Below are 16,357 nucleotides of genomic sequence, written 5' to 3' on the forward strand. Positions count from 1 at the left end.
CGCCCATTCATGTTCAAACCATAAAACTATTATCAGACAACATTACCTGAGCAGACAGGTTGCTGACAAGGTAAGAGCAGTACTTACTTTTGAAACCCTTCGTTAACTTTTTATATCAATATCTTTAATATTTACACACATACATATTGTCATTGTTAAATTGAGTGTGGAAAAGTCATGGAAAACTAAATAAATTGGGCAGCAAATTACTAATGACTTTTTCACAAGAGAAAGTGAATTCAGGACATTTTTTTTATATTAAAAAATGCTTTATTTTATATAACTTTTATATAGCCTATTAGCCTACTTCTAATGGCTGGTAACTGACATAAAAATAGAATTTAAAATAATAATAATAATAATAATAATAATAATAATAATAATAATAATACATTTCCAGAAATCACAAATGACTGGAAAATTTAAAGCTGCTGTCCGTATCTTTTTTTGAGTTCAAGATTTGCAAAAAATAATATAATGAGAATGTACAACATGAATCCATTTTCCAAACCGTGTTTTTGTCTATTATGGTACACTTATAATAAGTGTTTATATTGGGACTATTTCAGAGCGGTCTGGTAGGAACTGCTGCGGAGGAGCACAGTCCCTGCGTGACTCGCCATAGACATAAACAGAGAGAAGTAGCTCCGGCAGCAATGTTCTTCCGCAAGACGCATGCAATTCTGTTTTATTAACCGCTAGAGCGCAAAAAGTTACTGACTGCAGCTTTAAAGGATTAGTTCACTTTTAAATAAACTTTTGCTGATAATTTACTCACCCCCATGTCATCCAAGATGTCCATGTCTTTCTTTCTGCGGTCAAAAAGAAAGTAAAGGTTTTTGATGAAAACATTCCAGGATTTTTCTCCATATAATGGACTTCAATGGGAGTCCAAACGGTTCAAGGTCCAAATGACAGTTTCAGTGCAGCTTCAAAGGGCTTTAAACGATATCAAACGATACCAGACGATGGATAAGGGTCTTATCTAGCCAAACGATCAATTTCTGCGAGAAACCGAGCAGTATTTATGCTATTATTTTACCTCTTATCAGACGAACGTGATCATCTCTCAGCTCCGCCATAACATCCGCTAAGTGAGGTCAAAATACGAGCATGGTCATAGATGACCATTAGCGACTGCACGGATCAGTAGAATGAGGCATCTACGATCGATATATCTATGACCACGCTCGTATTTTGACCTCCCTTCGCGGAAGTTATGGCGGAGCTCAGAGAGGATCACGTTCGTCTGATAAGAGGTAAAATAATAGCATAAATACTGCTCGGTTTCTTGCTGAAACTGATCGTTTAGCTAGATAAGACCCTTATTCATCGTCTGGTATTGTTTGATATCGTTTAAAGCCCTTTGAAGCTGTACTGAAACTGTCATTTGGACCATAAACCGTTTGGAGCCCATTGAAGTCCATTATATGGAGAAAAATCCTGGAATGTTTTCATCAAAAACCTTCATTTCTTTTCGACTGCAGAAAGAAAGACATGGACATCTTAGATGACATGGGGGAGAGTAAATTATCAGCAAAAGTTTATTTAAAAGTGAATTAATCCTGTAAGAAAAAATCTTAAATTTGTCAATAAATGTGAGAACCCTGTAATGTAATGTAATATAAATCCTAAGGATCAAGGGATAATCTCTAACATAAGGACTGACTAAAGTCCATAACTGTACTCCCCTCAGGATCTATCCATAGAAGAGAATCACTTTGCCTCTGCTGGAAATGTGGAATCTGCAAACTTCTCTGGCAATCCTTGGGACTTTGTGTTTGACAGCTGTAAGTGGATACAAAAATGGAAAGGTGGAGAAATCTTGCGAGAGCATGATGCCAGAGCATCACAGCCAACCCAACACTACTGCCAGTCCATATACACTGACCGCGAATGCCAGTAAATTCAGCCCAGGGATGGACATCAGAGGTGAGGGGGAAAAACACTAACCAATGATTATCATTTTGGCCAATTTTGATGTTTTGAGTACAGTTGATCAACCATGTAGCTTCCTTTTGCTAGTTGCCTTTATTTATTGACACTTTCACTGTCCACAGTCACTCTCTCTGGAAGTGAGCACTTTAAAGGCTTTCTAATTCAGGCCCGAGATGCCACAAACCCTGATGGGCCAGCTGTTGGCTCATTCGCATTGGTAGATCCCAAGATTTCTCAGCGTTTGACATGCAACAACATAAAGGTACTGTAGTATATATGTATGAGTATAACATAATGTTACTATATTTTTGATTAAATAAAAGATGAGCCTTGGTGAGCATAAGAGACTTTTTTCAAAAACATTCAATACCAACCCTAACTTTTAACTGGTACTGTATTTAAGAAATATCGCATGAGCAAAAGTTCCATTATAATACTAAATATCATTTGATTGGCTGATCACAGCCCTGCTGTTGTATAAATCACAATTACCATAAAATATATGGTATTACAAAGTATGTTGAAATGTGCCTAAAAATCTGCTTTTAATGTTAAAGAGTTGTCGTATAATGAAAGTATGATGTCTTTTAAAGGGTTCTGCCGTTAGTCACACCAGTAATGCCAAAAAGACAGAAATTCAGGTGATCTGGATAGCCCCGTCGAATGCTCCTCCCACTGTACAGTTTTTGTGAGTGTGTTTCTGATCAATATTAAAATACTTCACTATATAGTTCACAAACTGTATTTCAAACCAATATTTGTGTATATAGTAAAATGTATTATGTTCAATCTCTTTTTTTCCCCACATCAAGTGCCACAGTTCTTGCCCACTATAAGACATTCTGGCTCAAACTTCCTGGTCCGGTCATATCTCAAGGAGACGTGACTCCTGCTCCACCTCAATCTACCACCATCATGTCTACAAAGTCTGCAAGCACCTCTATACTGCCTGAGCCAGTACGTGCCAAAATACTAAATATATTCTGCTCTTATAAGCTGCTTTACATAGCCATTTATTGTAAAAACTGTGCATGATTCCACTTCTCTTACAGTTCACTTCAGAGGGATGTGGCAGGTGGAAGTCTTGTCTCAATGACCCTGTCGGCTGTAAACCTTCTACAGACACAAACTGCTTCTTCCTTTCTTATTCTACTTTGGGCCAGACAGTTTCATTTGAGCTCAGTGGCCCTGCACAGGGATACGTCTCCTTTGCCCTGTCCAAGGATAAATGGATGGTGAGCATGAACAAATGCATTTCACATCTGCATTATAATGAACTGACTTTAGATGTATTCTATTTGTGTGACCCTGAAGATCTTAATGTTTGCTAGGGAGATGATGATGCGTACTTGTGTGTAAATGACGGGGGTCGTGTAAGCGTTGAGGCTGCACACACAAAAGGCAGGACATACCCAGAGGTGGCATCCAAGGTGAGAGTATTTCAGTATTGCAGTATTGTTACAACATCATTTTAAAACCATAAAAACATAATAGTCCAAAAAGATGACAGCATCTCCATTAAACTTTATGCAGTGTCTGTCGTAAATGTAATCAGCAGGATTTTCACTTCCTCTGCAGTCAGTGCTGACTGATGTAGGCTGGAGAGTTTCTGACGGGGTCATTCAGTGCAAGTTCTCTAGATCCATCTACACCCCTCAGGATCCCGTCCGATTCAGTCTTAACAACAGTTACTACCTGTTCGTAGCACACGGCACTGCGGAAAATGGTGAGCTTCAATCGCATCAATGATATAGAGAGTTTTTATTGTCAAATAAAGCTATTAAAAATCATTTTCATTTTCACTAATTGAAATCTAGCTCTATATATATATATATATATATATATATATATATATATATATATATATATATATATATATATATATATATATATATATATATATATATGTATATATATATATATATATATGTATATATATATATATATATATATGTATATATATATATATATATATGTATATATATATATATATATATATATGTATATATATATATATATATATATATATATATATATATATATATATATATGTATATATATATATATATATATATATATATGTATATATATATATATATATATATATATATATGTATATATATATATATATATATATATATATATATATATATATATATGTATATATATGTATATATATATATATATATATATATATATATATATATATATATATATATATGTATATATATATATATATATATGAGCTCAGTGGCCATATAAATATATATATATTTATATGATTAGATATGGTGACCCTGGACCACAAAACCAATCATATTTTTGGAAATTGAGATTTATACATCATCTAAAAGTTGAATAAATACGCTTTTCATTGATGGATTGTTAGGATAGGACAATATTTGGCTGAGAAAATCGCCTTTAAAGTTGTCCAAATGAAGTCCTCATCAATGCATATTACTACTAATAAATTTTGTATATATTTATGGTAGGAATTTTACAAAATATCTTCATGGAACATCATCTTTACTTAATATATATATATATAATACTAAAATAACACTGATGACATATTACGTGCTGTGTGTGTTATATGTGTGTTGGCTCTTTTTTTAACTGCTAGATTTACAGCATGATGAAATAGCAGGAATTGTCTTTCCGGTCATCACGACCGCAAATGATCATGCATCTCATCGGATACAGAGTCACATTAAACTTTTTTATGGCCTCCCCCCTGTGTGTTACTCCACAGATCCGGATTTCTGACCTTGCTGGTTAACAAGTGTCTGTGATGGCCTGAGCAATCAGTACTTGTTTCCTGTCATTTATTTTATGGCAGGGTTACTGGGTGCACAGGGAATAAAATAGCTGCAGCTGGCTTGCTAAAGTTTGAATTAAACTTTTACAAGGAAACAAGCACAAGTTCTAAACGATTTACAGCAATTGTGTCAGATTTTTTTCTAATCTTTATTGTGTGATAAATCACAATTTTTATTGATAGAAATTGTTTGAAATTGTGCTTTATCCAAGTTATCTCATCAGTTTTATTGTTGTTTTGTTGTGCTGCAGGTATGATCCATAGACACACGAGGCAGCCGCTGATATCATCCCACCATCAGATCATTACCGGCCCTCATGAGATACTGACAGGTTCTCGATCTCCACTGCTCATGAAATGTCATGGTAAGTGTCTCGCTGTAATTATGTTTACTGCAGGATACTGAGAATTCCATGAATGGTTAAATACATTGTCAGGAAAAGGAAATGTTGCATGTTGTCACCTTCCTAAAATTGCCCAAGTCATTTTTTCAAGTTTCTCAGAAAACACAAAAAACTGAACCAATAATTGAGAAGTTGAGTAGATTTTTGTTCTTCTCGATGCAGCTGCCATCTTGAAAAGCTTGTAAAAGTCTCATTGTCTTTTGACTTAGGCAAAATAAAACGGCCTAAGTCACACTCTTGACATAGCCTAGGCCATTATACTACAGAGGTAAAATTGCATGATCTGTTCAACTGAGGATGTGGGCGATTTTACCAGAGGTGGTCAGCATCATGAGATGACTTATGCCAAAAAAAAAAGACTTAGGCAGTTATTTTAGGAAGGTGACGATGTGTAAGTGCAATTATCATTGTTGTGCCATTGAAAGTGTATTTTAACTGCGGTGGAATAAAAGCATCAGTTAAATGACAAATTGGTAATTAGATAAACCACTACATGTTATGAATAAATTGCAAAATGCTGTAATTTGCAAGTTTCCAAATATACTTTCCAAATGTAAATGCAGGAGCTCTAATGCTGATTGCCTGGATGCTAGCAGGAACCACTGGAACATTAATCGCTGGCTATTTTAAACCTGATTGGCCAGATCGAACATTGTTTGGGCAAAAAATATGGTTCCAGGTATGAAGTATGTTTTTGTACAGTATATTTATGCTTCAAAAAAAGGGTGTTTTTAGGGTGGTTGCTATTTTTCAGTTTTCTGCACATTTCACTTGTAATCAGGTTTTCATTACTGCATATATTTTTCATAGTTTAAATATTTTCTTTGTTCACAGGTGCATCGCATGTTGATGTCCCTTACTGTTTTGCTCATGGCTTTGGGCTTCATTTTTCCTTTTATCTACCGAGGAAAATGGAGCACAGTGAGTAAACCCTGCCTAGACAATGATTTGCAATAAAATGCATTGCATATTTTAAACAGTTTAAACAACACTTTTTCTACAGACAATATTAAATGCCACAGTTTCACTCCTTGCCAATAGAGGCCGCCGTATTTCATTTAAGACCAATTTCAGCATCAGAGGGAGTGCTTATTATTATGGTGTGGTTATGTTTTAGCCAATGTTGTATTGTCTATAATATGTGTTATCTGTACAGTAGTATTTATTAAGTATAGTATTTATTAATATTTTGGAGTGGCTTTTACTTTTGTTTTCAGGTTTCGTTTTAATTTTAGTTTAAGAGTAACACTTTATAATCAGGTTTCATTTGTTTAGTTATGAACTAACAATGAACAATACCGCTACAGCATTTATTAATCCTAGTCATTGTTAACATCAGCATGATTGTGAACATTCATTTAACAAAGGTTAGTGTATGTTGTAAAAAAATTTGTTCGTTGTTAGTAAGTTGTAAGTTTTTTTCATCTAATATTTAGATTTCCATTTATTTCAGATTTATTTACATTTCTGAAAATAGTTTAATAGTTGTTGTAGTTAAAGGTATAGTTCACTCAAAATGAAAATTCTGTCATCATTTACTCACCCTCAAGTTGTTCCAAACCTGTATGAGTTTCTTTGTTCTGCTGAACACAAAAAGAAGATAGAGTGAAGAATGTTTGTAACAAAGCAGATAGAGCAACTATTGACTACCATATATTTTTTTTCTATATGGTAGTCAAAAGTTGCTCAATCTGCTTGGTCACAAACATTTTTCTAAATATCTTCTTTTGTGTTCAGCAGAACAAAGAAACTCATACAGGTTTGGAACAACTTGAGGGTCAGTAAATGATGACAGAATTTTCTTTTTTGGGTGAACTATCCCTTTAATATTATTATCAAATGTCTTAACAGAGAGCAGGTGCTCATCCATACCTAGGCTGCACCGTCATGATTCTCTCTTTCTGTCAGCCCATAATGGCTGCATTCAGACCAGCTCCAGACTCCTCAAGGTAATGACTCAAACTCAAAACTCAAATAACTCAAATGTACATGTTCTGCTTACATATATGAATTGACCATAATGAAGTGAGTATACACCAGGATAATCATTTGCTTTTCCCAGGAGGTGGATATTCAAATGGTTGCACCGGGGTGTTGGAAATGCTGCTGAAATAATTGCTGGTGAATTTCACTCTTTGGAATTTTGTTGTTTAGAAATACATTTATTTCCATCTGTAATGATTCTTTTTTATATATATATATTGTTGCAGTGGTTTCCTTATTTTTTGGAATGAAGCAACAGTCTCTTTTGCTACCTTACCCGTGGACCACAGGGGTTCTCTCTGCTTTTGTGGTTTGGACCATTGTGTTAAAGCTTGTGTTAAAACTTCATAAGCATTATGTTATTAGAAAAGGTTTGTATAAATCATTTTCACATTAAATAACCTTTGAAAAACTGTGCAAAAGCAAAAGTCTGATTCATTTGGAAGTTCACATTGCCTGTTCAGTCACGTTCCCTCTTCCTGTGGTTCAGGCATAAATTGAAAGATGATTCCAACTGAGAGTGAAATGAAGCAATATATGTTTTCAAAGATAATGTAACATTATATATTTAGTCATTTCTCTTGTTTCAGCAGGAAGTGGCAATGAAGAAGAAATTCCGCTTTTCTCAGACTTTTCAGGGAATGTAAACTGGGTAAGTTCACTTTACTCAGATGTAATCCTTAATGTTAATATTAAAAGAAATCAGTGTGTATTGCGATATGCACAACGAGAATTTAAAAATCGAATTATAAGGCTCAATAATGTACATAATGTACATCTAAGCATCTCAATTCTTTCTGCTCCCACAGGATACTAAGTTTAGAGTGGCTGCCCTTGCTGTGTTTGTGCTCGGAAACTCAGCTTTCTGTATCTCACTGCTCGGCTCCATAGGGGACGTATAACCAACGTATGAAACATATGGCAGCTTTTCAGGACATAAATTCAGATGAATGCCTACAGCAGAACAAATCATTATCAATTATCGTTTCATTTTATTGCAAGGTTTGAACAGTATTTTGCATTGAAAACATCCTGCAAGGAAGAAACATATCTATTAAGATGTCATTTCAAACATGAATATTATGAAGTTGAAAGTCACACATATTTTTTATTACTATTTTCACACAGGAATAAATGTTCACATTATACGCAGGCAATCGAAGCATAACATATTTGAAAGGTTCACAATGTAATAATGGTACAGAAGCCAGCTACTTATCTGTAACATCTCTGGAAGCTACATCCATAATATACTCTAAAATAGACATTCCAAGAAGCGGTTTCTCTTGTCTTAAATTGCACTTTGAATCAGATTAAATCAAAGATGAATGTATTTTTATTTACTTCTGTTTTCCACTGTATGGTTAAAGTGACAAAATATCTTATAAACAAGAAACTGATTTGTTAATATAAGACTCAAAATTACTATTTTTTTTAAAACCATGTATGTTATGTGAAATCAGAATAATATATTTCTCAGTGTTTGGCGTTATTTTTGTACATAGTGCAATTTATAAATGTTTCATCTGCAATAATATAAAAGTGTACCAATTCAGAAAGAAAATACTATTCGCATCCAAAAAATAAAAAAAAGTTAAGACATCAGTTGTGAATATTTTTACTCACCTATTAAGTCCCAGGTTTGTTCTAATTATTCTTTTACTCTGAATCTATTTCTACATGCTTATACTGTAATGGAAACTTGATTTGTGCTTCGGTGCTTCATTTAGGCAAATCATTCAGTCTTGTTGCTGATGATTGGCAAAGATACCTGCCTCCCACCTCTGGGCCAGGGCACTTTTTCGTCTGACTCGAGGGAAAGGAGCCTCAGGGAACTAAAGGAGAAAGCTTCACCTGTAAAACTGCATGCAGTTTCCAGTTTCAAGGTGAAATGGGCACAGATCAATGAGATGTCAAACGAAACAGATGAAATACAGATGCTTTGCAATGGAATTCAGAACAGTTAAAAATGATAGTACATGAGAGGACAAACAGAAAAACTTTGAATCAGCATGCCTAAATGTAAAGTACCTTCTGGTCGCAGGACAAAGCGGAGCGATCCATTTTGCGTGTCTTCGATGGAGATGAGGGAGATGACTTCGATTTTGATGGTACCTCTCCTGTAAAGTGTCCAAATAAAAGAAAGGACATTTGCTGAACTACATCTTTATGTATAACATCAATGAAGTAAATACTCTACTTGCTAAGTGTTCTATACCTGGCCTCTCGTAACTGAAATTCTGCAGTTGGTTGGGGGACACGAGGACTGTGTCATACCTCTCCTTTACATATAGTTGTGCTCTCTGCCTCCTAAGCTCCTCTTCTCTTTGCCTCACCAACTTGATCTCCTGATCCACCAGAGATTGGGTGCTGTGAGAGCGCAGTTTAAAGAAGGGATTGTTCTGAAACGTGCTCTCTTGTGCCTCTTGACATGCCGTGCTCAGGCAGAATTCCGAGGCACTTCGAATGATGAGATTCGATGTCTCCAGGATGATCACGTTGTTCATGTCTGATGGCCATTCTTGGAAAGTGCTCGTCCCTGGAGAGAGCAACCCACCTTTTCCTCGATTCCGTGGAGTGGTGGGGTACGAATCCGGCTCGAGTATAATGACATTGTTGGCAGTCATTTCATGGTATGTGGGAGTTTTTCCAGAAGAGGCAGTGATGGACAAAGTTGGAGTTCTTGCACTAGGGGACCTCTGAGACCTGCATCTGTCCTCCGGTGTGTCAAACATCCGTCCTTTCTCGCCAGGCTCTGATCTACTGTGGTGAAGAACACTAGGACTGGGTTGAACTTGTGTCGCGTCACCAGTGGACATATTTGCCATTGCCCTCTCTCGTCTGAAATTCTCCTCTCGCTCGAGAGCTTCACGGATCTCCCGCTCCACTGGAGTCTCTGGCTCATCGTAAGGAGACCTGTAGCTTGTGTCATCCAGACCAGAGTCCTCAGAACAGGGGCTGAATTGAGTGTACTGGTAATCCCCCAGACCAAGACTCTCTACGTCAGGGTCTCTTCTGGGACGATCAATGTTGCGGACCGGTGTATACATGAAGCTGTGTCCACCCTGGCAAGATCCCAGCTTCATCACTGGCCGATGCACCAGACCCTTGGTTTGCTCTTCCATCTTCTGCCATTGCTTACGAGCCACCCTGAAATCCAGATGCTCTGTGCTGACATTCTCGCTCTTGATTTCCTGAACCACGCAGAAGTCCTGCGGCAACTTCTTGTCGAGCTCTGAAGTTGAACAAGACAGGCGCTGCAGGTTGTGCTTCGAGGTTTTCCCAAGCTCATCTTCATCCTCTGCAATCTTTGTTAAGCTGCAGTAATGGACAGAGGAGTCCAAAGAAATATCTTGCAGCTCACATTCGGTGGGACACTCTGGTTGCTCTAGAATCTCACTTTCAGTAATGTGTTCAGCCAGGGCTTCATCTTCAGGTTCAGGATTGCTATCAATCACTTCAACGTCTTCCTGACTTGATTGGTCTTCCAGGTTTACCTCTGCTTCATCCATAGCCAAGAGATCACCGATCTCCTCAATCTCTTCTTTGTCGACATCTGGGGGAACTAAAGATCTCCACGGCTCCTCAGCATCACTGTCTGATGAAATGATGGCCATTTCCACAAGCAGACAGTCACTCAGGTCATCTCGATCCACCTCCGGACAAGTTTCAGTCTGGACTTCAGAAATCACTAGCTCGTCCATTTGCTGCTCCAGCACAGACTCTTCTTCTGCCTCTACCCTCTCTTCAGGTTCATTGTGTTCCTCCTCCTGGGCATCATCAGAATTGTTGATTTCCATTTCCTCTTCTGGTTGGTCGTTCATGTGAGGGTCTTCGTGAGACTCAGAAGTCAAAGATTCTCCACCATCTGGCTGTTCTTGTTCGTTGACCTTTGCCATAACGCTTTCTTGAGATTCTTTGCTCCCATCAGATTCACCTGAGCTATCACTTGCATTGGTTATGCCTTTGTTGTCTTGCCCATCGAGGTCTTCGTGGGAGTTGCTCTTTCTGGTATCCAGGCACTCTGAGAAATATGTGACAAAACATTCATTTACCTCCTCAGTAAATTGGCATGTCTGGTCCTCTGTACACCCAGGATCCATTTTACAGTCTGTTAGATCAGCCATTTCTGAAAGCTGGCTGGTCTCCATGGTGACTGTTTCAGAGAGGTATTTCTGCTCTTTTTGTTGCTGATTTACAGAGGTGCTTTCGCCTTCATTTAGTTCACTTTCATATGACCTTCGCACACCAGCTGTGGCTCTCTATGAAAGTTACATTGAAAAAGATCTGTTTAGAATTAAAGGAACACCAAGCTTAGGAAGACTAAAAAAATCAAACACGACAAACGCTAACATCCTTGAAAATTCTCGGATACAATTAACATAGACAACCTTGATCTAGAAGAACCAGCCGTGTGCTACTTTCAGCAGAATTGCACAGTGTCGCATTAGTTTCATCAAACTATTCTAGCATTCATGCTGTGAGAAGTGGGCGGATATCTTGGATACCAATGAAAGCATTCGAAGTGTGCTTTCTAACAAAGCATGCAATCTCAAAGTGGGCTGAAAATCTACATCAAACCTTTCTTTCATTAAAATTATGGGTAAAATTCAGATTTTCTTTGAGGATACTAAAATATCCCAACCAGTTCAAGTTGCGATCACAAAACCTTTTATAAGCTTAAATAAAGTGAAGGGTAACACTTCGTACAAAGTGCACAACTTTTTTGAAAGTACTATCAATCCAAAAGCTGATTGGATGACTGAACTCAGCTACAACGATTCCCTTTTCCTCATTTATCACTTAATAGTTTATCATTCCCCTTTGTGCTGCTTCAATGCTCACACTCATAAAACATAAGAGGAGCTTCCAGTATGTGGATGATCATAATGCCATTTAATTTAATACTGTCATATGACTTCAGAGGGTCTGTTTTGTGTTTTTCCCCCAGAAAAGTAGTGGTTGCCTAGCAACATGCTGTATCTGAGGAGGCTGTCTTGTTTATTATACAGTACGAGCCATATAGAAGCAGCTGACTAGTCAGAGACAACCTTATCAAAGTGCCATGCAGTAGGTTTATTAGAGCTATCAGCCTGAGTTTATCCAGTAATAGAGACAGAGAAACAAATCTATTGCTCATATCGAGCAGATAGGATGTTCTTTTATGCATGCCTGCTGGTGCTGTGACCATTAACCCCAGATCCAGCCTGTCTGTTTTGGAAAATACATTTCTGATGTCTGAACATTACATCCACTTTGCCAGAGGTGGAATTCTGCAGATAGCAAAACGATGTCATCGATATTATCCAATAAGTGTGACTGTTGCATTAAAGGGATAGATCACCCCAGAATTAAGAAGTGTTTAACAGCCTCAGTCACCATTTACTTTCATTGCATCTTGTTTCCATTCAATGAAAGTTAATGGTGACTAATGTCATTCTGCCCAACATCTCGTTTTGTTTTCCACAAAACGTAATATGGGTTTGCTTTTTGTGGTGAAGGTGATTTATCCCTTTAAGTCAAACTTCTCTCTGGGTATATTCTGTATCACTGCAGTGTTGCCACTACAAGCAGATATGGAATTTATACCGATCATTCATGGTGATTTCAGATATAGACAATGCAGCATCATAACACTTTAAATACACTGGACACTCTGCCAAGCACGACAGTACAAATGCAGCGCACAGAATTCCTGCATCATTCGTGCCTGCCTTGCGCATGCAGATGTTCGCCAAAGCAGATGCGGATGCAACAGATGCACAAAGCTTCAGTATTTTGATACCTACCAGCAGCTTTAAAAAGAGGAGCCAAACGGATATCATCTCCAATCTACCGCAATACGCACATGCCTGAATAATTTGCACAGATAACGCGAGTAACCAAATAGCGACGCGTCGCGAGTAATTCATATGGTTGAACTCGAAGAGGGAAAATCAAGCTCGCGACAAATTCCTGTTCAGACTTATCGAGCCGTCAGCTATTGTCAAATGTGAAATAGAGCAGATAAAGATATTGACAGAAACGACCGCGACTGAACGCATGAGCCCCGCCAGCACTGGTTGCAATGAAACGGAGCCGCTCTGTCCCTCTGGGCGCCCACACTTTCTCAACCAACTATCGAACGCTTGGCTTTGCCCACGCGATTTTTGAACATGCAGTCCATATTCTGTGCAAGGTCACTGTTGGACTCTTCTTTTATATATTGGTAGGATTGGGGATGCCCCCCTTAACAACAATGTGGATTTACTTTTAAATGGTAACATATTTAGATATGATGCTTATTTGCTAATTTAGTTGTAGTAGCAACAAATGTAAAATATTTAAAGAGGGGTAAGATGGCCCCTACTGGGACAAGTTGACCCCCCCCCCCCCCCCCCCCCCCCCTCCTACCTGGGGTAAGAAGCCCCCCTTGATAAACTTGTGCAGAATGTATAAATTACTTTTTATATCATTCTTATTAATATTTATGCTTATATTGCTTAAAGTGTCATAATGTTAAATACTAAATACTATTGTATTTAACTCTTTGTTGTTGTTGACAATTTAGTTGATAATAATTGAATAACTGATGACAGACAAAGCAGAATCCCAGTGAAAGAGATTCATCTGAAAGGTAAAATTATTCTATGACAGGCATATACATATTGATTTATTTAATTGACCATATTTTAATTGAAGATATGTCATAATGGCAACACTATGAATGCAAATTTGTTGTTTTCACTCCACTAACCTATAGGTTTTAATGAAAGCAAATATGTCTAAAAATTTACTAATTCATGGAAATACTGAATAATAACCCTTAAAATAATTCGTAATTTTAAAAATTGATAAAAAATAATAGGCATCTATCTATCTATCTATCTATCTATCTATCTATCTATCTATCTATCTATCTATCTATCTATCTACCTATCTATCTATCTATCTATCTATCTATCTATCTATCTATCTATCTATCTATCTATCTATCTATCTAGTTTATGGACAAAATTCAGCCTCTCATCCTCCACTTAGGCTCTAAGCCAAAGCAATCCTCATGTATCATTATGTTTTTCCAGGAATAATCCAGAATTCAGTATTACTCACCTGCCACATCTGTTCTATTGCAGTGATGTCACATATGATGCAAACTCTATTCATTGTGTAATTCCACACTTCATATCCAAATGTTTACGTCTTTTTGTAAAACAACAAATCTAATGGCTTGATCATGAAATTAGCATGGGTTAAAGTGACAATGTTTTGACAATGCATTTCTTTTTGTTGAAACTTATCATGGTTTTTAGACCATATTTAACACACATTTTTGGTGATCTGATTGCAAATTGACAAATGTAAAGATCCAATGCATCTTGTACATAAACTGAGATTGGATACGGCAGGGAATGAGGGAAAGCTTCCGTTTAGAATAAGCAGTTCAACTCTGCTTGCAGAGCATCATAGTAAAATAATGGAAGTAAGTTTGGTGGAGGATATTCTGTCTGTTTGCAGCCTGTGTTACTGGCTCAGTCTCTGCATCATTTTCCTCCCCATCTTCTCTGTTTTTGTATAGCTACCATCCCACACACTTGACGGAAAAGCAGCATGAGTACACTCCAACAAATTGCAAATGTAACACCAAAAAAGGCATCGTCTCTCTTTCTCTCTCTCTCTCTCCTCCGTCTTTTCTCCTCAAGACCTTCCCACTACAATACACAGATTTGCCAAAACTCCAAAGTGTACATCTGAGCCGATTTTAAACTCTGTTGAAGATACATAAAAAGGTTTCTCACCAGACGCAGGTGCACAATGACTCTCCCCATGCATCCAGACAAATGTCACACTAGTAATGTGTATTACATATCAATACAAAAGTTTGGAATGAATACTTACAGTAATGGAGCTCTGAGGTTGGCTGGTTTAACAGTGAAGGTCTCGTTTCTTTCTCTGAGTGCATGTATGTGTGTTAGTGTGTGTGAATATGTGTGACAAAAGCAACAGCTCTGATTGAATGTGTGGGAATCGACCAATGGCATCACAGTAACTCCACTGACAGACATGACAAGCTCAAGCTCAAACACACACAGACGCATCAAAGGAGAATATACCTAAAAAATATTATTTGCACACTGCTCTGGAAAAAAAGCTCACACCAGACGTCTGTTATCAGACAGTTTACTGTGAGTCGCCAGTGAACAGAATCAAATACAGAGGCTCAGTGTATTAAAGGATCAGCTTTAATCTGATTTAGTGTTTTATTATTTATTTTTTCGCTCGACCATCACTTTTGCAAAACTACAGAGTGACCAAAAACAACATTATAGGGTGTTTATGCAAGAACAATATTTGTCAGATAGGCTATTTCATAAAAGGGACAGTTCACCCAAAAAGTCATTATTTACTCACCCTCATGTTGTTACAAAAATCCCTGTATGACTCTGTGAAAGATATATTTAGCAGATTGTCTTTTCCATAATGAGAACGCATAGAGACTACGACTGTCCCTGCTGGTCCCCATTCACTTTCACTGACAGAAAACGGTTTCAAAAATATCAGAAATGACAAATCCTTAATTAACATTGAAAAATATCGGCTTATCGGAAGAGAGAAAGTTTTATAAAATGAGGTTGAACATTTTTTGACAGATTTTTGGGTGAGCTATGCCTTTCATTTTTAGTTTTAATAAAGGCCACACGTACTATTTTATCTAAAAAACAACAAAAATAACACAAAAAAAAACAATGAACCCTTATTAACAGCGAATAAGGGCTCACTAAGATGACCTTGACATGGACATCTGATATAAAAAAAAAAAAAAAAAAAAAACAAGGCAGAAAGATTAATTCATTAGCACAGATAATAAAGGTGTCCCAAACAGCTGTCAGCCACACACACACACACACACACACACACACACACACACACACACACACACACACACACACACACACACACACACACACACACACACACACACACACACACACACACACACACACACACACACACACACACACACACACACACACACACACACACACACACACACACACACACACACACACACACACACACACACACACACACACACACACACACACACACACACACACACACACACACACACACACACATCATGAGGTTTGACTGTCATTATAGGTTTTGCTACAAGGAGAACACATCTGAAAGGAAGCTTCAGTGACGTATGACAGTAATCTCTTCCCTTTAA

General features: G+C 37.3%; 2 protein-coding genes across 7 annotated transcripts; one reads left to right on the forward strand and one right to left on the reverse strand.

The window, feature by feature from the left end:
- Positions 1 to 48: 48 nt before the first annotated feature.
- frrs1a (ferric-chelate reductase 1a) lies at positions 49 to 8,721 on the forward strand. The gene is made up of 16 exons (XM_079819367.1): positions 49 to 70; positions 1,697 to 1,932; positions 2,061 to 2,200; positions 2,532 to 2,626; positions 2,751 to 2,895; positions 2,991 to 3,173; positions 3,270 to 3,368; positions 3,517 to 3,664; positions 5,008 to 5,121; positions 5,724 to 5,839; positions 5,995 to 6,081; positions 7,012 to 7,109; positions 7,223 to 7,281; positions 7,371 to 7,514; positions 7,737 to 7,795; positions 7,953 to 8,721. The coding sequence occupies exons 2-16, from the start codon at positions 1,737 to 1,739 to the stop codon at positions 8,043 to 8,045; spliced, it is 1,776 nt and encodes a 591-aa protein (XP_079675493.1). The 5' UTR covers positions 49 to 70; positions 1,697 to 1,736; the 3' UTR covers positions 8,046 to 8,721.
- Positions 8,114 to 15,305, reverse strand: LOC307127870 (uncharacterized protein). Of its 6 annotated transcripts, XM_079819361.1 has the most exons (5): positions 15,022 to 15,093; positions 14,236 to 14,891; positions 9,362 to 11,405; positions 9,175 to 9,263; positions 8,114 to 9,005 (listed from the first exon to the last, which is right to left on the reverse strand). In XM_079819361.1, exons 2-5 carry the CDS (start codon positions 14,287 to 14,289, stop codon positions 8,994 to 8,996), a joined length of 2,199 nt encoding a protein of 732 aa, XP_079675487.1. In that variant the 5' UTR covers positions 14,290 to 14,891; positions 15,022 to 15,093; the 3' UTR covers positions 8,114 to 8,993. The 6 variants fall into 6 exon arrangements, with proteins under 6 accessions (XP_079675487.1, XP_079675488.1, XP_079675490.1 ...); XM_079819362.1 differs by lacking the exons at positions 14,236 to 14,891; positions 15,022 to 15,093 and adding an exon at positions 12,933 to 13,316; XM_079819364.1 differs by lacking the exon at positions 14,236 to 14,891 and having other exon boundaries at positions 8,118 to 9,005; positions 15,022 to 15,305.
- Between the last annotated feature and the right edge of the window lie 1,052 nt (positions 15,306 to 16,357).

The sequence above is a fragment of the Gobio gobio genome, assembly GCF_949357685.1.
Source record: "Gobio gobio genome assembly, chromosome: 6".
Lineage (NCBI taxonomy): Eukaryota > Metazoa > Chordata > Actinopteri > Cypriniformes > Gobionidae > Gobio > Gobio gobio.

Coding starts and splice junctions, on each gene's coding strand:
- LOC307127870 (XM_079819360.1), bottom strand. CDS start 13,055: ATGAATTACTCGCGACGCGTCGCTATTTGGTTACTCGCGTTATCTGTG. Junction 11,406..12,932: donor TCCTCTTTTTAAAGCTGCTG/GTAGGTATCAAA, acceptor TAACTTTCATAG/AGAGCCACAGCTGGTGTGCG. Junction 8,979..9,174: donor CTTTGTCCTGCGACCAGAAG/GTACTTTACATT, acceptor TTTCTCCTTTAG/TTCCCTGAGGCTCCTTTCCC.
- frrs1a (XM_079819367.1), top strand. CDS start 1,737: ATGTGGAATCTGCAAACTTCTCTGGCAATCCTTGGGACTTTGTGTTTG. Junction 3,174..3,269: donor TGTCCAAGGATAAATGGATG/GTGAGCATGAAC, acceptor AATGTTTGCTAG/GGAGATGATGATGCGTACTT. Junction 7,515..7,736: donor GCATTATGTTATTAGAAAAG/GTTTGTATAAAT, acceptor TTGTTTCAGCAG/GAAGTGGCAATGAAGAAGAA.